Below are 20,658 nucleotides of genomic sequence, written 5' to 3'. Positions count from 1 at the left end.
AGTTCCATTAATGCTTATTTTTTTCAATACATAACATTTTCCATTGCCATACACAGCCAAAACGTTTGGGAGGAGGGACAGAAATTGAACCAAGGTGGGAGAGAGTTTTATAGTCAGAAGAAGGGAGGGAAAGGGTCCAGCTTCTGTGCTTGCAGAAGCTTCCAAGAAAGAAGAATGGACATTTTGTTTTTTTGTGAGTGGGTACAAATCATTCCCGAACAGAGCTGGATTATAACAAAGGAATGAAAACTACTTTAATGTGTCAGCTCACTCAGAAAAATACAAATTGTCACATCATGCCCAAAATTGTTAGCATACCACCAAGGGACTGATTTTCAGTTACACAAACTTTAAATGTAAAACGTTTCTGACGCTGGATTTTAAGATATGTGTAACTTTAAAGTGGTTCCCAACTTTCCTTAATCGCAGTGTCCTTAGTGGCAACAATGTTTTCATTGCAACCCTAAGACAAAAGTTTCTTATTGTGATAATCAGAAAAAAATACTTAGGGAATGTTCCTATAATGGTGCACCGTCTTAATCTGTAATAATTTGGCTACATTGGCTGGTTCAGGTTGCTAGAAGCTTTAACAAAATTAGTAATTAAATTGTGCTTACCTGTCATCTTTTAGGTTCAGTTGTGTGTTGGTGGACAGGGCTGCACTTCTGTTTGTTCACACATTTTATGATTGGCAGTCACTATCACTCATTTTGCTTATCACATTGACGGTAAATAATTTAAACTGATCTTGGACTGCCAACCCATGGTGCCTCTGCCACAGCACCCAATTTGGGAACCACTGATCTAATCAAGTCAGAAGAACCCTATGATTTGTGCAAGTCATAATCAATCAGACTCATTTGTGTGACAGTGTGGTTGAATTTTATCTCCATGCCCTTACTGTACTCAGGGCTTTATTCTTGAAGCAGTGAAAACAGCGGAGAAAAGGACCAGTGGAGAAATTGCCTATGGCAACCAATCAGCCTTGAAAGAAGCCTTTATCAAGTACAGTCTATAAAATGTAAGGGAGATGCTGATTGGCTGCCATGGGAAACTTCTCCAGTGGTCTGTTTGTCCACTCTTTTCACTGCTTCATGTTTATACATGAATGCAAGTGGATGCAGTTATAAGATGTATTCTGCTCAATATACACAGTTCGTGCACAGACATAGTGATACGTTTTCTATAGGTCGCATTTTTGTGTGGGCCCAACTCTGAATCAGACCCACTTATTGCAGCAACAAACTGCTTTACCTATTAAAATACTGTAACAAGGTATGCCTATATATCAGTGTTGGCATCGGGTTCGGTGACACCCAGGTGCTTCCAATAGACTCCTGCATGCACATCCAAAAGGGAGAGTGACTTCGTGGAAAGGTGACATGGCCTCGTGGAAGCCCCTGTTGTACATCATCTCCAGGGATGCCGTGCTGCCCCTGGAGACTCTAACTGCACTTCCAGCTCCTTCTCAGTGTATAATGTCACACTACAGCACCTCGCTCCTGTCACTGCAGAGTAGACTGCATTTTGGTGTCCTCCTCTCCGAGGGTGACACCCAGATGTGGACCTAATGCTGTAGCTGTAGTTATCAACTGTATGGAGCCAGGAACTAACAGAGTGCTTGTATACACAATTATGTAACCTCACCACCCTTAAGTATCAAGTGTATCTCACACATTGTAGGTCTTTACCATTTGCTCTATGTCATATTACTGTATGTCAATTATTTGTATTGTGATTTCTTCAATGTAAAGGAATATGGCACATGTTGGTGGTTTATAGATAAAGGATAATAATAATAATAATAATAATAATAATAATAATTTATATATTATGTTTCTATTTTTAGGGTGACAAAGTGTCTTCTGGAATGTCTGTAGACCTTCCTCCAGAGGTGAGTGATACAATTTAAAAGGCAGCTTTCCTTATCTCATTGCATAATTATGGTTGGATTCCAGCAAACTAAAGTCACAAAGATTTAATTAAAATCAACACTAACTACATTTTGTTTTCTGGGCCAAGATTTTATATTAATGCTAGGTCAGAACAGGTAGCATAACAATGGGTGACATGGGAAAAGTCCAATGCATGCACAGTAATAGTTGTTTGATTCAATCCATAAGCATCTCATCAAAGGAGGAGGCCATTGTGCAGTCTCAGTGTGCCCCCCCCCCCCCTCTCTTCTTTTTGGGCTGATGAATGTAGTTCTCTGCATAGGGTCGTACAGATATCAGTGAGAGAAATGTGGATGGATGGTTAGTAGTAGTCTTGAGACTGGAATGCGGATTGCAGAACTGGAATTTGGATTGGGGTTGGTTGGCACTGGATTGCCGGACTGGAACTAACTGATGCTGAATCACTGGAGTGGAACTGACTTGCTGAGATCAAGTGGCTGGAACCTGCTACTTCTCTGGGTCACTTGACTTAACTGGCTTTGCACTAGATTACTGGGCTAAAACCGGCTGTAGCTCTGCACTGCTGGGTTGGGACAAAATGAAGCTCTGGACTGCCAGACTGGAACCAACTATTGCTCTGGAGAGTCAGACTAGAACCAGCTGATGCTCTGGGGAGCCAGACTATAATCAGCTGATGCTCTGGGTTGCCAGGCTGGAATCAGCTTTGCTCAGGGTTGCTGTACTAAACACAGCTTTGCACACTCTCTGATGGAACTGGGAGCGAGAAATGTCACAGAACTGCTGGGAGTAGCAGGGTCAAGAACAGGTAAACCTGGAATCTGTTGCCACAAGATGCCTGGTGTGAAACATTCCTCTGACGCCTTCTGGGTCTCAGTAACCCCTCTTTTACCCCCCTTGCATAGCGGCCATTACTGGACTCAGTCAGCTGGCTGGACATTGATTCCCAAATGGCTAGACTGCAGTCAGCTGCCGGGACCAAGATAGCAGCACCCAACAGACAAAGATGTTGGGACGGGCTGCACAAAGAGGCCAGGGAAGAATGCCACATGGAGTCTTCTGCTACAGGAATTCCTTGAGTGGGTTTGGGAGCGCTGGGAGAAGCAGTCACCTATCCGTCTGTTAGGTGGCATATCTTTTGCAGATGATCATCAGCATGGGCCTTGCTTTACTTGAACAAGTTAATAAATAAATAGAGAAAAAAAACAAGCAGTTTCAATAGACAAACCAGCACTAATACTGCAAGCCTAGACTGGTATCTGCAAAATCAGAAGTCATTGGTGGTCCCTGAAATTGTTAATACCAGCACTAGACCATCTAAGACTGTAGTGGGACACCATCTGCTATAGTACTGTTCTCAATTTGTTGGTTAATTAGTGAAAACAATTGATACTGTCATCATTTTTATTTGGTGCACTACAGGTCCCATCATGTCCAGGCTGACTGGGTATGCTGTCACTTGAGGATCCATAAGTCCCACTGTGTTCTGGCACCCAGGGCTTAATTGGACTTGTAGTACACACAAAAAAAAAAAGAAATGAAATAATAAAATACTAAATTTCCCCCCCCCCTTCTTTTATATGCAATAAATAAATATACCTACACACAAAACCATGGGGCAGATGTATTAACCTGGAGAAGGCATAAGGAAGTGATAAACCAGTGATATGTGCAAGGTGATAAAGGCACCAGCCAATCAGATCCTAACTGTTAATTTACATATTGGAGCTGATTGGCTGGTGCCTTTATCACCTTGCACATATCACTGGTTTATCACTTCCTTATGCCTTCTCCAGGTTAATACATCTGCCCCCATGTTCTGAAATGTGTTGCTCACCAAAGTCCAGGGGTGCACTGTATCCTCTTCAGTGCGTTTATGCATTCACCAGTAGCTAAAGTAACAAATCCTAAACATTGATGATTAGCTTCATGTGGAGCCCCAATGCTAATGGCTAATAAGTAGTGTACAGTATGTCTTCTGTTTAATAGCATACCTCCCAACTGTCCCAATTTTGGGAAGACAGTGATTTTTGGGCATGGTCCCACCATCCCACATGCAGACAGGGCTACCCATCTGGCACTCTTGGCAAATGCCAGAAGGGGACGATGGTCTGATGGGCCACACTGTTTGTCTGCCCGGCGCATGGATACAGGGGCTAGCCGAGCAGTGCTCACATCAATGCCAGGGCTCTAATACAGCCCCAGTCTGTCCCTGCCGGCAGGTCACAGTGTCCTACAGGGAGAACGGTTGGGAGGGTGATGAATGGACGTGCTCGCAGCATCAACACAGTGAGACTGGGGGCAGCCCAGCAGCTCAGGAAGCACTGTGCACACCACCAGCATAACTTACAAACAAAATAATATTATGTACTAATATACACAGTTGCAGGTATCTTTAGTTACCTTTGGCTCTATTATGCTAATTTTGTCATTTTTATGTCTGTCATTTACGCCTACATTTTTTAGGTAAATTGCATCCAAGTCTACAGAAGCAGAATGTATTTCACACATTGTAGTTAAGATGTAATATTCACGCTTAAAATATTCCAATTAATATATTTGATGAAGCTGAAGACACAAGAGTCTTTCTCTTAACCCAGTGGTTCTCACACTTTTTTGAGTCACGGCACGCTAGAGTATCAGACTTTCTGCAGCGGGGTATACTGGGATTCCACAGGGAATACATCAGGATGTAGAGTTGGATCTTGATCTGAGGCACCAACAGGCTAAAGCTTTGACTGTTCCCAGGATGCATTGCACCACCTCCTCTATAACCCCGCCTCCAGGCACTGGAGCTCAGTTTTTAAGTTGTTGCCTGCAGAACAGGTCACTAACAGGTAGCGCAGCCCTGAAAAAAGCTTTTTAAGAAGACTACAAGGGCCGCAGCACTATTTATGTCAGTCTGACATTCTGTGCTGCGGCTCCATCACCTTCCCAGCAGCACAGCATACTGCCGCGGACGGGTTCCCGCCTTGGGTGTACCGGTCATCAGGCACACCACCGGTGACGCTATCCAGCATCGCGTGGCTGCACATCAAGGAGGAGGTAAGAGGGTTCCCCAGGTGGGACCCGCCGGTTAATCGCAGTCCGGTCACGGTTCTGGGAGACGGACCGCACCGCTGGCGTGGACACTGTACTGCACAGGGACCCTACTATATCCACCAGGGCAAGGGAGCACAGGTTGGAGTTACTAAAACCCATTTGATATAGGCTCCACAGTACCCGGTGGTGGGGACCGGCATAGGGGATAAAGCGCTGACCTGTAGCCCCTCCCCCAGCTCTGGGTGCCATCTACTGCTGGTGTTCCTGCCTTGGAGCTGCATTTCACTCTCCCTTACTCCCTGACAAAGATTTTGGCGCCATCTTCACTACTAGCTGGGCTGATCTCCGGGACTGCATGGCTCTGTCTCCTCTGTAAAGCCGCCTGTCTCATCAGCGCTGTACATTTACAGGCACTTAAGTACCCTCATGTCATTTTAGACAGTGTTAGTTAAGAACAAGTGTGCTGCTATCTGAATATTTAGTACAAGTATTCTGTGACATACATCCAGTATCTACTGTGCATTGTTATATCTATACTCATACATATTTATATGTAGTTTTACTAGTCCAGTGCAGTTTTATTGTTTATATGTAATAACTTCTGCATTGTACATGTGACTGAGTGTGCCTGTAGCTGTTGTGTGGATTTCATTCTCCTGTATCACACATATTGCTATCACTATATTCTGTACCCTGGGGGGCTAGGTGCGTCAGGGTCCCATATACACTGCTCAAAAAAATAAAGGGAACACTAAAATAACACATTCTAGATCTGAATGAATGAAATATTCTTATTAAATACTTTGTTCTTTACATAGTTGAATGTGCTGACAACAAAATCACACTAAAATTATCAATGGAAATCAAATTTATTAACCCATGGAGGTCTGGATTTGGAGTCACACTCAAAATTAAAGTGGAAAAACACACTACAGGCTGATCCAACTTTGATGTAATGTCCTTAAAACAAGTCAAAATGAGGCTCAGTAGTGTGTGTGGCCTCCACGTGCCTGTATAACCTCCCTACAATGCCTGGGCATGCTCCTGATGAGGTGGCGGATGGTCTCCTGAGGGATCTCCTCCCAGACCTGGACTAAAGCATCCGCCAACTCCTGGACAGTCTGTGGCAGGGCCGGCTCCAGGCCTACTAGCACCCTGAGCGAGAAAATGTAAAAGCGCCCCCCCCCCATGCGCGCGCTCCAGGAAAAGTGGGTGTGGCCTCTTGAAAAGTGGGCGTGGCCTCGTAACTTCATAACATCAAACTATAAATATATTTTCACACAATTAGCAGCCTTACACATAGCCACAGTAGTGTTCCTTACACACAATGTCTCCAGTATAGTGCCAGATACACATAACGTGCAGTGCCAGATAGACATGACATGCCCCCCAGCAGTGCCAGCTACACATGACATGCCCCGCAGCAGTGCCAGCTACACATGACATGCCCCGCAGCAGTGCCAGCTACACATGACATGCCCCGCAGCAGTGCCAGCTACACATGATAGTGTTCACTTTTTAGGGCATGGTGCTGATCACAGGGAGGGCACATTTTTAAGTTAGGAGCGCAAAATGATGTACATACTGCTTGTTGTTCCCATACCCATATGTTAAAGCATGGACAGTGCGCGCCTAAGGCGCGCAGCAAAAATTAAGGGGAGTTACTTCGTGGGGAAGGTACGTGGCCACATAATAGTGGCAATTTGCATTACACCACACAGTAGTGCAGCTAATGCACACTGCACCAGGTAGAACCTCCTATACACTTTGAGCCAGGCACAGCACTGAGACACATTGCACCAGGGAGAGCACTGAGACACATTGCCTAGCCACAGACGCCTAGCGGGAACACTACATGACATGCCCCCCAGCAGTGCCAGCTACACGTGACATGCCCCCCAGCAGTGCCAGCTACACGTGACATGCTCCCCAGCAGTGCCAGCTACACGTGACATGCCCCCCAGCAGTGCCAGCTACACGTGACATGCCCCCCAGCAGTGCCAGCTACACGTGACATGCCCCCCAGCAGTGCCAGCTACATAAATGGCCACACAGTGCCAGATATGCACCCACAGTTCAGATACATAAATGCCCCCAAAGTGCCAGATACATAAATGCCCCCACAGTGCAGATATGCCCCCCACAGTGCCAGATACATAAATGCCCCCACAGTGCCAGATACATAAGTGCCCACACAGTGCCAGATATAAAAATGCCCACACAGTGCCAGATATGTCCCCACAGTGCCAGATATAAAAATGCCCCCACAGTGCCAGATATGCCCCCACAGGGCCAGATACATAAATGCCCCCAGTGCCAGATACATAAATGCCCACACATTGCCAGATGCATAAATGCCCCCCACAGTGCCAGATAAATAAATGCCCCCCACAGTGCCAGATAAATAAATGCCCCCCACAGTGCCAGATAAATAAATGCCCCCACAGTGCCAGATAAATAAGTGCCCCCACAGTGCAGATATACCCCCACAGTGCCAGATACATAAATGCCCCCACAGTGCCGATATGCCCCCACAGTGCCAGATACAGAAATGCCCCCACAGTGCCAGATACAGAAATGCCCCCACAGCGCAGATATGCCCCCACAGTGCCAGAAATGCCCCCACAGTGCCAGATACATTAATGCCCCCTCACAGTGCACAGATAAATGTCCCCCCCCGCAGTGCCAGATAAATGAATGCCCCCCACAGTGCCAGATAAATGAATGCCCCCCACAGTGCCAGATAAATGCCCCCCACAGTGCCACATATGCCCCCAGTACCTGCTGTGCCGAGGGAGGGGGAGTGCTGCTGGTAGTGCTGCTGTGCGCGCCGCTGTCTGTGCGCGCTGTGCGGCGCCGGTGTCTGACATCAGACGCCGGCGCCGCACAGCGCACACAGCGGCGGCGCACACAGCGGGAGCCGGGAGGACAGCAGGGGATATCAGGGCCGGCTCCAGGCTCCGACATGGCGGCGCCAGCGCGCGGCGCCCTTTAAGGGTGGCGCCCTGCGCGGCCGCTCGAGTCGACCATGCCTCGAGCCGGCCCTGGTCTGTGGTGCAACGCAGCGTTGGCGGATGGAGCGAGACATGATGTCCCAGATGTGCTCAATTGGATTCAGGTCTGGGGAACGGGCGGGCCAGTCCATAGCATCAATGCCTTCGTCTTGCAGGAACTGCTGACACACTCCAGCCACATGAGGTCAAGCATTGTCTTGCATTAGGAGGAACCCAGGGCCAACCGCACCAGCATATGGTCTCACAAGGGGTCTGAGGATCTCATCTCGGTACCTAATGGCAGTCAGGCTACCTCTGGCGAGCACACGGAGGGCTCTGCGGCCCCCCAAAGAAATGCCACCCCACACCATTACTGACCCACTGCCAAACCGGTCATGCTGGAGGATGTTGCAGGCAGCAGAGCATTCTCCTTGGCATCTCCAGACTCTGTCACGTCTGTCACATGTGCTCAGTGAGAACCTGCTTTCATCTGTGAAGAGCACAGGGTGCCAGTGGCGAATTTGCCAATCTTGGTGTTCTCTGGCAAATGCCAAACGTCCTGCACGGTGTTGGGCTGTAAGCACAACCCCCACCTGTGGACGTTGGACCCTCATACCACCCTCATGGAGTCTGTTTCTGATCGTTTGAGTAGACACATGCACATTTGTGGCTTGCTTGAGGTCATTTTGCAGGGCTCTGGCAGTGCTCCTCCTGTTCCTCCTTGCACAAAGGCGGAGGTAGCGGTCCTGCTGCTGGGTTGTTGCCCTCCTACGGCCTCCTCCACGTCTCCTGATGTACTGGCCTGTCTCCTGGTAGCCCCTCCATGCTCTGGACACTACGCTGACAGACACAGCAAACCTTCTTGCCACAGCTCGCATTGATGTGCCATCCTGGATGAGCTGCACTACCTGAGCCACTTGTGTGGGTTGTAGACTCCGTCTCATGCTACCATTAGAGTGAAAGCACAGCCAACTTTCAAAAGTGACCAAAACATCAGCCAGAAAGCATAGGAGCTGAGAAGTGGTCTGTGGTCACCACCTGCAGAACAACTCCTTTATTGGGGGTGTCTTGCTAATTGCCTATAATTTCCACCTGTTGTCTATTCCATTTGCACAACAGCATGTGAAATTGATTGTAAATCAGTGTTGTTCCCTAAGTGGACAGTTTGATTTCACAGAAGTGTGATTGACTTGGAGTTACATTGTGTTGTTTAAGTGTTCCCTTTATTTTTTTGAGCAGTGTATATCTATATCTATCTATCTATCTATATCTATCTATCTATATATAGGAATAAAACATAGGTGGTCATTCCGAGTTGTTCGCTCTGTAATTTTCTTCGCATCGCAGCGATTTTCCGCTAATTGCGCATGCGCAATGTTCGCACTGCGACTGCGCCAAGTAAATTTGCTATGAAGATTGGTATTTTACTCACGGCATTACGAGGTTTTTTCTTTGTTCTGGAGATCGGAGTGTGATTGACAGGAAGTGGGTGTTTCTGGGCGGAAACTGGCCGTTTTATGGGAGTGATTGAAAAAACGCTACCGTTTCTGGGAAAAACGCGGGAGTGGCTGAAGAAACGGAGGAGTGTCTGGGCGAACGCTGGGTGTGTTTGTGACGTCAAACCAGGAACGATAAGCACTGAACTGATCGCACTGGAAGAGTAAGTCTCGAGCTACTCAGAAACTGCACAGAGAAGTCTTTTCGCAATATTGCGAATCTTTCGTTCGCAATTTTGATAAGCTAAGATTCACTCCCAGTAGGCGGCGGCTTAGCATGTGCAAAGCTGCTAAAAGCAGCTTGCGAGCGAACAACTCGGAATGACCACCATAATGGAAAAGACGCTCATAGTGCAGACTGTTTATTCAATGTAAAAACAGTAAAAGGTCCACGGACAAATTGTATAGGACTCGTACCATATAGCACACGCTGCAGCCTCCTGACGAAGTGTGATACGAAACGCGTTGGGGCATGGCCTGTCTGACGCACTGTGTCCACCTGTGCAGCTGCTCCCACTGTCTGATCCAGAGAGGTTTCCCGACGAGTCACGGCTATACCATAGCCGGCGGCGCGGTGTGTGGTCCCGGGTGGCGGCCAGCGGGTATGCAGTTTGTGCCAGTGGATTTTCTTTGAACCGTGTGGTAACCAGCCCACAGCGTGTGCTATATGGTACGAGTCCTATACAATTTGTCCGTGGACCTGTTACTGTTTTTAAATTGAATAAACAGTCTGCACTATGAGCGCCTTTTCCATTATGTTTTATTCCTAGAAATCAATCCTACTCCAGGAGTCCGGAGCCTTCATTGGGAAAGTGCTGCGGTATTTATCCTATACCTGTGCTACAACTCAGAGGTTTCTGGTGCTTGTAATTTTCTCTACTGTTGAGAGAAAAAGGACTGCCAGCGCACCTGCACACCTTCTAATCGAACTGATAGATAGATAGATAGATAGATAGATAGATAGATAGATATATATATATATATAGTGCTACATAGAATATATGATTTGGTATTTTTTACTGTGTGTTTCAGTCACCTCATACCGCTTAAATCCTCTGTTTGTGTCCTGTAGTTAATGTCACATACCGCAGGGGGTTATTTTCAGATATTGTGTTTGTCTGGCTATATTGTACTGTCACGCTCTCAGGCTACATTCCCTATAATGTCTGCTACACAGGGCGGGAAATCCGCGGACGCTTCTGAATCCTGCAGTGCTGGCACCATGGATTTATCTGAGGGGGAAGTGTTAGCTGCTGGTTCAGGCGCTGGGTGCCATACACGACCCAGTCAACCCGCAGCACCTGTGGCCAATCAGGACCCACCTTGAGCAGCATTCTCAAGTATGCTGAATGCACTTGTAACACATCTTACGCCCCCTGTGGGACCTCCTGTGCCATTACAGCCACATATTGTCCTGTAGTTAATCCGCCCTAGGCGAACAATCTGTCTACCCAGTTACAACAATTGAATAAATTTTTTGTTAGAAACAAGTCTACCCCACGCCCTGGGGCCAAGTGGTCATCTAAGCGGGCCATTTCTTCCTCACAATCCATTAATATTTTGGATAATTCTTCCGATGAGGATGCGGAATATACTGATCCGTCAGACACTGATACAGATGCTTCTGATGAGGAATCTACAACCCAGGTTGATGTTCCTGACCTAGTGGAGGCTATTAAGCTGATTCTAAATAGATGATGAGTTCGAGCCTACTACTACATCTTGGAATCCTGATAAATTCAAACGTCAGAAGGTTACTAAAGTAGTCTTACCACATTCTGACCATTTAATTGACATACGTCAGGAATCCTGGTCGTCTCCAGGAAAGAAGTTTTCCCTGTCTAAAAAAATGCTAGCTCATTATCCTATCCCTGCGGAGTTGAGTAACAAGTGGGAAAACCTACCGCTGGTGGACTCTCATGTCGCACGTCTTGTGGTGTCATCTACTCTGCCTGTCACCACTGTCACCTCACTGAAGGAACTGACGGATAAGCATGTGGAGGGTTGCCTGAAGTCTATTTACTCTCTCTTACTGGTGCTATACATAGACCCACTGTGGCAGCCTCCTGGGCTGCGAAGGGAATTGAAGCATGGGTTCAGGCAATTGGGTATGAGCTACCTCAGGATTTTTCTGACACTGGCAGACAATATCTGTCTTATATTACCACAGCCTCCGACTTTATTCAGGAGGCGGCCTCTGATGCAGGTGTAATGGCGGCAAAAGCGTCTACTACGTCTATCCTGGCTCGCCGAATTCTGTGGTAGAGGTCCTGGATGGTGGACCTGGACTCCAAAAAGACCTTGGAGGTGCTCCATTTTAAGGGAGACATCCTATTTGGGGAGGATCTGAACAAGATTGTGACTGACTTGGCGACTGCCAAGACTGCATTTCTCCCAAGTACTAATCCTTCTGCTCTGAAGGTTAAGAGTACCACTTTTCGTTCCTTTCAACCTCCAGGAAAAGCAAAAGGTCAGGTGTAACCGAGACAGGCTCGTGCTTCCAAAACCACTTAGCCCAAATCTAAACAATCCTTGGCCGCCCGTCAGCATGCTTCCAAACAAGACAAGCCCTCTGGGGGACCCTAGGATGGGAGGCCGACTTCTGTAGTTCGCCCAGGCCTGGTTAACGACCACTTCGGACGCCTGGGTGTGAGAAGTTGTCTCTCACGGGTACGCAATCTCTTTCAAGAGACATCCCCCTCCCCAGTTCTGCACAACGGTTATCGCTTCAGACCCGTCAAAAGCGCAAGCTCTACACTTGGTTGTACAATCCCTCCTGGACACAGGAGTGGTAGTGCCGGTACCTCTGTCTCAGAGAGGCAGGGGCTACTATTCGACCCTGTTTCTAGTTCTGAAGCCATATGGTGTCAGGCTCCGGAGCCTTACCTCCGGCGGGTGCTCCCGTGGGTTACCATCCCACTGGTTGGTGCGGCTGCGGTGGCAGGGAGCTGCTGGCGGTGGGTCCTTCTGGAAGGATGTGCGGCTGCCAAGGGCCGGTGGCTGAGGGTCTGGAGAGCCGAGCGCTGCGGCGGGGATTGCTGCGGTAAGGTCCTCTAGTGGTGACACAGTATAGTGCGTCAGAGACAGAAGCTGGCTAAAGCTGTGTGCTAACAGCTAAGTATGTCTCCTGTGTTGGGGGCAGCCATGTTGGAGACCAGAGTATTACCAATGAAGTTCCCAATCTGTGTCCAGCCAATCCTGCGTCTTCTCCCCTTACAAAAGGTCACCTCCTTGTGAAAGGTTCTCCAGCTCTGTGCTCCCAGGTTACTTCTGGTTCCCTGGTCCTGGTTGCTCTCATCCATCGGTTACCTAAACGCTGCTGCAGTCCTGCTGTCTAAGTCCGTTGCCACTCGTGGAAGCGCTCACGGGTTCCCAGGTCATAGAGGAGCTCCAGTTGCTAACGGCGGTTCCCGCAGACGTCTTCATTTCTTCAAAGTCCAAGTTCTTCAGCCTCTTCTTTCAATCACAAACCACAGTCCTCATTTCTTCAAAGTCCAAGTTATTCAGCCTCATCTTTCACTTACAAACCACAGTCTTCATTTCTTCAAAGTCCAAGTTCTTCAGCATCGTCTTTTAATCATAAAACACAGTCTTCAGTTCTTCTTTACCGGAGTTCTTCAGCTTCACTCTTCAAGTCATTTAACCATAGACTCTAATTCTTCCAGTTTCTTCAATCGCTTCAATATTCGTGTACAGCCTGATTATTCATTAAAACTACAGTTATCTTCCTACGAAGGCCTCCTTTTCTTTACGCCCTCTGGCCAACGCTAACACTTAGTTAGGCTTCCACCCCACGAGGAGGAATTACATTCAGCCATCTCGTTTACTCTCCTCACCTCCTGCCCAGACGGCATTGGTTCTCAGACCTGCAGGGTCTATTGATAGAGCGTCCTCTTCTGCTTCCTCAACGCCCAGACCTCCTCGTTCAGGGCACTTGTGTCTATCCGGACCTGGCCAGACTGGCTTTGACGGCGTGGCCATTGAAGCTTCACTCCTAAGGGCCAAGGTATTCTCTGACGGTTATTCAGACTATGTTGAAGGTCTGAAAACCGGCTTCTGCGCGGATTTATTACAGGGTCTGGAACTCTTGCTTCACATGGTGTGCTGCTAACAATTATGATGCCTATTCGTTCAGAACTTCTAGGCTTTCGGCTTTTCTGCAACAAGGTCTAGATTTAGGCCTTCGTCTGGCCTCCCTCAAGGTTCATATATCTGTCTTGTTGGTGTGGTTTCAGAGGAAAATTGCGTCTATTCCTGACGTTCATACTTTCACTCAGGGTGTTTTACGGATTCAGCTTCCCTATGTCCCTCATGTGGCTCCATAGGATCTGTCTGTTGTTTTAAATGCCCTACACGAGTCTCCATTTGAACCTCTTGAGTCTGTGGATCTTAAATGTCTTACACTTAAGGTCGTGTTTTTACTGGCTATTGCCTCTGCTAGGAGGGTGTCGGACTTAGGCGCTTTGTCCTGTCGTCCACCCTTTCTGATTTTTCACCGTGACCGGGCTGCTCTTCGAACTCGTCCTGGTTATCTACCTAAGGTGGTATCATCTTTTCATCTTAACCAAGAGATTGTGGTTCCGGCCTTTATCTCTTCTGGTTTGTCCTCCAAAGAGCGGTCTTTGGATGTGGTACGGGCTCTTCGTATTTACGCAGAGAGGACTGCCTCCCTCAGGAGGTCAGATACCCTTTTTGTACTTTTTGGTTTTCACAAACATGTCTGGCCTGCGAATTAGCAAACCTTGGCCAGATGGATTAGAATAGTGATTGCACAAGCTTATGCGCAGGCTGGACTTCCAGCTCCTGCTGCTATTAATGTCCATTCTACTCGGTCTGTTGGACCTTCTTGGGCGGCCCGCTGAGGCGCGTCCACAATTGTGCAAGGCGGCTACGTGGTCCTCAGTGAACACGTTCATCAGGTTCTATGCCTTTGATACTTCCGCCTCCCAGGATGCTTCCTTTGGACGATGGGTTCTCATACCTGCCACGGTGTGTCCCCTCCCATGCGGAACTGCTTTAGGACATCCCCGATGTATTCCCTGTGGAATCTTAGTGTACCCCGCTGCAGAATAGGAGATATATGTTAGACATACCATGGTTAAATCTCTTTCTGCGAGGTACACTGGATTCCACAGGGCGCCCACCCTGATGCACTAAGCTTCTTTGGGTTTGTATGGCATTAGCCGCTGGTCCCTTCTCCTGTCGTGAGAATGTGGTGCTATGTGACTAAGATCTATCATCTTTTACCTGCTACTGCAGTGGACTGGTTAACGAAACTGAGCTCTAGTGCCTGGAGGCGGGTTTATAGAGGAGGCGGTGCAATGCATCTTGGGAACAGTTAAAGCTTTAGCCTGCTGGTGCCTCGGATCAAGATCCAACTCTACACCCCGATGTATTCCCTGTGGAATCCAGTGTACCTCACAGAAAGAGATTTAACCATGGTAAGTCTACCATGAATCTCTTTTTTCTCCACAGCTCCCCTAGGCCAAAAGTTTCTTATTAAGAAATTCAGAAAAAAAATATTAAATTAAGTAAATTGTGTTTATATGTCATCCTTAGGTTCAGTTATGTGGTGAGGGTCAGGATTCACTTCTGTTTGTCCACATATTTTATGATTGGAAGCCACAACCAATGGTTTTGTCTGTTACATTGACTGTAAAGAATTTAAATTGGCATTTGACCACCAGCCCAGGGCACCCCTGCACGTACCCTGAGGTACCCCAGGGAGCCACAGCACACAGTTTGAGAACCACTGTTTGACCATTTGCTGTCCTAGTAACACGATACACCTTTTATAAAATATTCTGTATCATTTTTCCGGAACCCAGGGAGATATTGTCTGGTGATCAAATCAGAACTAGGCTGATGCGCTCCTGGACTCACAGGGATCGCTGGTGGGGTAGGGGTTTTCTCTCCCCCACTCTGGTGACTGAGATGTTAATATATCTCTGCATTATTGCTTCCTGCTTTGCCTCGATAAGCGAAGCAGGAATATCTATAGCGGCATGATAAGTGTCCCTATAATACACCTCTCTGTATACTCCTAGCAACTGTGTGAGTGATCATTTTCCAGCTGTGATGACATCACTTCTCTGAGTGCAATGGTATAAGTGGTAGTTTTAGTGTTATGCTTGGAATTGCTCTCTCTCTGCTGTCTAAAACTATTTGTTTTCCTCCTGTTTAGATAACTTGATTTGTAAAAGCTGTTGAAATACGTTTCTCCATGGATATAATTTGCCTTTCTGTTTCTTTTGCAGTGTGCATCATGTGCATTTCGTCTCCCAGAGCCCAATGTAAGTAGATCACCGTCACATACGCAGCACTTATTGCCCAAGAATCAAATGCCCATAAAGGCGTGTCTTTGGAATGAGTTTCTTAATATTTATAAATGTATACTAAATAATATCCTGTAAACTGCTGTTTATATTTAACAGATTTCAGTACCCCTTGAATCAGGGCCGGACTGGGACTAAAAATAGGCCCCGGCATTTTCGAAGCACACAGGCCCACCTCTGTGACTCCTCCCCTTACTATTCCTGACTCCTCCCACTTATTAGTCTATGTTCTTACAAATATAATTCTAACAACATACAGGCGTACATCATTCTCTATTAAAATATACTCAACCAGTGGTTGAAGTGGAAATTTTTAAGTGGGGGTATGGAAATGTGAGGTTTGTAATTAAGCGCGCGTCGAAGGCGCGCGCGCTTCGGAAAAGGGGGCGTGGTCACTCAAAAGGGGCGTTGTCACTCAAAAGGGGCGTGGTCTTCAGTGTAGTTTACCACACTATACACCCCTTATACGCATTATGCACCACAATAGTAGGACCCCTTATACTATCTAGTACTGCTGCCCCTTTCACATTATACCACACAGTATGAGCCAAAATTCACATTACAGCACCCGGTATGAGCCGAAATTTACATTATATGCTTCCGATAGTGCAGTGCCAGGTATACAAATGCCCCCACAGTGCCAGGTAAACAATTGCCCCCACAGTGCCAGGTAAACAATTGCCCCCACAGTGCCAGGTAAACAATTGCCCCCACAGTGCCAAGTATACAAATGCCCCCACAGTGTCAGGTATACAAATGCCCCCACAGTGCCAGGTATACAAATGCCCCCACAGTGCCAGGTATACAAATGCCCCCACAGTGCCAGGTATACAAATGCCCCCACAGTGCCAGATCCACAAATACCCCCACAGTGCCAGGTATACAAATGCCCCCACAGTGCCAGGTATACAAATGCCCCCACAGTGCAAGGTATACAAATGCCCCCACAGTGCCAGATATACAGATGCCCCCACAGTGCCAGGAATACAGATGCCCCCACAGTGCCAGGTAAACAATTGCCCCCACAGTGCCAGGTATACAAATGCCCCACAGTGCCAGCCAATTGCCCCCACAGTGCCAGGTAAACAATTGCCCCCACAGTGCCAGGTATACAAATGCCCCCACAGTGCCAGGTATACAAATGCCCCCACAGTGCAAGGTATACAAATGCCCCCACATTGCCAGGTATACAAATGCCCCCACAGTGCAAGGTATACAAATGCCCCCACAGTGCCAGATATACAGATGCCCCCACAGTGAAAGGTATACAGATGCCCCCACAGTGCCAGGTAAACAATTGCCCCCACAGTGCCAGGTATACAAATGCCCCACAGTGCCAGCCAATTGCCCCCACAGTGCCAGGTATACAATTGCCCCCACAGCAGCCAGTGCTGCAGCTACTTACCGCTGCTGCACTGCTGCTGCTGCTCCTCTTCCTCCGGGCTGTGAGGGACGGGGTGAGAGCGCCGGGCGCCCGCCAGCTGCCCGCTGTGTCTGGCGCGGCAGCGTATAGCGTTCAAACCAGCCGCCGGTTCGTGAGCCAATCAGAGCTCGCGGACCGGCGGCTTCTGATTGGCTGCCGGTCCGCGAGCTCTGCTTGGCTCACGAACCGGCGGCTGCTTTGAAGTCCGCTATACGCGCCGCGCCAGACACAGCCGTGCTGGCGGGCGCCCGGCGCTCTCACCCCAGTCCTCACAGCTCTCCAATCCTGACAGCTGAGACGCGCTGCCGCCGGACTGAGCGGCAGCGCGTCTCAGTGACCGCTGGACCGGCCCACGTGGCCATCGGCCCTTCTGGCATTTGCCAGAAGTGCCAGATGGCCAGTCCGGCCCTGCCTTGAATTTAGCTGTAATATAACAAGTAAACTTGGAAATTCCATTGATGAAGATGACTTTATAATATACAGTATGGTTTGGGTTCCAATATTCATTTAACAATTGTACTACAGTTTCTAACATTCTATAATACACTGAGGGCACATTTTGTGTGTCCCAGAAAACTACTCATTAATGAAATGGGACTTCAGGATACATGGAACTTATATGGTAGCTATTTTGTCTTTTGACAAAAGTAACCCTATTGGGTGTGTCTGTGTATATACAATATATTATATACATGAGGGGTGTGCAATAAGTTTACCGGATGCACAAAATTATTATAGTTACAAACAAAGTGAATATTAAATTTTTTTGAAAGTATTCACCAGAGGAATCTGCATGCTCTCAAACCACTTGGTGAAGCAGTTGGACCAGTCCGAAGCAGGTATGTCTTCTACATACTGAATGAAGGCCTCCACTGCAGCTTCTGGTGACTCAAAATAAATCCTGCACATCTTGCGTTTGATTTGTGGGAACACAAAGACGTTGCAAGGGTTCTGGTCTGTACTATATAGTGAATGACCAAGCTCCTGGACGCATTCATAGGCCAGAAATTTATCACTTTCGTGGACTTGTGGGCAGGTTCATTGTTGTGATGGAGAAGGGTACCACTAGTGTGAGTTATTGGACAGCACCTGGAAATGGCTTTTAACACTTGTGGCAGGCATTGGTTGGTTCCCAGTGACAATGCACTGCTGCACGAGTGGTAGGTTAGCTACATGACCAATCTCGGTCACATAAACAGCCACCATCTGCTTGGTCACGCTGTGCTCATATTGGAACTTCTGTGGCGGTGCACCTCCAACTGAGGTCCACTGGGCCGATTATTGTTTAGTCTCGGGCTTGAAACTTTAGATTCAGGAATTATCACCACTGATGATCTCCCACACAGAGTTTGAGCGACCGCCATCAAACCTGGCCAGCAGGTTGTGGCACCAAGTCACCCGACACTCCTTCTGCTCTCAAGTCAGCTGAGGGGGCACCAAGCGAGCAAAAACCTTGTGCAAGCTTTTTGTGAAGTATCAAGCGTATGGATCCCGATGAGATACCTATCTCCTTCTCTAACTTGGCCACTATCAGCCCTGGCATCATTGTCCTCGGTGATAGGTGATGGCGGACACAGGTCGGCCGCAGCTCTCCTCATCTTTCAAGGACCATCTTTCATGCTGAAATTCTGCAGATCATTCAAACACAGTAGTTCAGGATAGTTCTTTTCTCACCAAAAGCAGTTCGTATTTGGTCAAAACTCTCCTGCTGTCGCAGACCACTCTTGCAGTTGTAGAAGATCATGGGTCTCCAGTGACCTCTGTTGAGCTACATAACGAGTTTGTGAAAGAAATGAACATGCTGACTTCTTCAGTGTGCAGTGCAGCTTATATACGGTCCTGTGCATTGACAATGCACTAGAACTATGGTCAGAGATTATAGTTCACAACTGTCAGATTTTGTTTACCTATGCACTGCACATCTGGAAACCTATTGTACACTCCCCCTCACTCTCTCCCCCATCCTCTCTCTCTCCTGCCCATTCCCACTCCCTCTCTCTCTTCCTTGCTCACTCTCCTTCCCCCACCCCCTCTCTTTCCTGCTCACACCCCCTCTCTCTCTCCTGCTCACTCCCCCTCACTCTCTCTCTACTTGACAATATCTCTCTCTCTCTCTCTCTCTCTCCCTGACACTCTCCCTATCTCTCTGACACTGTCTCTCTCCCTGACGCTGTCTCTTTCTCTCTCTGACACTTTCTCTCTCTTTCCCTGACACTCTCTCTCACTGTCTGACACCCCCTCTCTCTCCCCCTCTCTCTCCCTGACACTCTCTCTCTTTTGTAAGATATAGATTGTAAGCTTGCGAGCAGGGCCTTCCTACCTCTATGTCTGTCTGTTTTTACCCAGTTTTGTTCTATTACTGTTGTTCTAATTGTAAAGCGCAACGGAATATGCTGCGCTATATAAGAAACTGTTAATAAATAAATAATTTTGTTCCTGTTTGTCTCCCTCCCTAACACACTCTCTTTCTCCCGCTCGCTCCCCTCCCTCTCTCTCTCATGCTCACACTGTGTCTCTCTCCGAAACTATCTCTCTCTCTCTCCCCCTGACATTGTCTCTCCGTCTCACTTTACCTGACACTGCTTATCCCTCGCTCTCCTCCTGACACTGTATTTCTCTCTCATGTGCACTATTTTTCTCTTTCTTTCTCTCTCTCTCTGACTCTCTCCCTCACTCTCCTTGACGCTCTCACTCTTTCATTCCCCTCTCTTTTCCTCCCTCCCTGACACACTGTCTCTCTTGCTCCCCTCCCTCTCTCTCTCTCTATTGCTCCTCCCACCTCTCTCACACACCCTCTCTCTCTCTCTCCCCTCTTTCTTTCTCTTTCTCCCTGACACCCTCTAGTCCTTGCTCCTCTATTTCTTTCTCCCCTGACACACTCTTTCCCCCCCCCCCTCTCTCTCACCCCTCACACTCTTTCTCTTGCTCCCCTAGCAGCATTATAGTGACAAGGGGAGGGGGGGCTTTCAAGATTTTGCTTTGGGGCCCGCACAGTTCTAGTTACGCCCCAGATCCAAAGTTGTAATTAAGTTTACAGATGTAGCTTTGTATTTGGAATAAATTCTGACATGACTTGAGTGGTTTCATTACATGAATACTTAGACCACTGAGATAACATGGAAAAAATGTAAGAAGAAATGCAGCTGTACATTTCCACCAGGTGTCATTCACCTGTGGGAGGAGTCTAATATATACACCCTATTGTACATGCATTGTAGGGAGGGGCAAATAATCTGTCTGCATGCTTTGTTTGTGTCGGGGTCATCTGGTGGTTACTTAGCCTGTAGGCGAAGGATGTGCTTTAAATATCGAGACATCTCCATGTAAGAAATAACAAAGTTGTTAATAATTGCAGCTTATTGTGTAGAACACTGTCACTGGATACTCTGAGCAGCATTTCAAGTCTTGGCTTGTTCACTTCAGCTTACTTTCTGCTTGTGTCAGTTTGGTAAAAAG

General features: G+C 47.7%; 1 protein-coding gene across 9 annotated transcripts in view; it reads left to right on the top strand.

Annotated features, from left to right (window-relative positions):
* The window catches only part of COL16A1 (collagen type XVI alpha 1 chain), a 303,979-nt gene that overhangs the window by 97,370 nt on the left and 185,951 nt on the right, over positions 1 to 20,658 (top strand). For all 9 annotated transcript variants that reach the window (XM_063954229.1, XM_063954228.1, XM_063954227.1 and 6 more), the window contains 2 exons: positions 1,850 to 1,894; positions 15,702 to 15,737. In XM_063954229.1, coding sequence (XP_063810299.1) covers positions 1,850 to 1,894; positions 15,702 to 15,737 — 81 coding nt within the window. The remainder of the gene's footprint in view (positions 1 to 1,849; positions 1,895 to 15,701; positions 15,738 to 20,658) is intronic.

This window comes from Pseudophryne corroboree, chromosome 2 (assembly GCF_028390025.1).
Source record: "Pseudophryne corroboree isolate aPseCor3 chromosome 2, aPseCor3.hap2, whole genome shotgun sequence".
Lineage (NCBI taxonomy): Eukaryota > Metazoa > Chordata > Amphibia > Anura > Myobatrachidae > Pseudophryne > Pseudophryne corroboree.
Note: the sequence above shows the minus strand (reverse complement) of the source record. Positions and strands in the feature narration are given on the sequence as shown.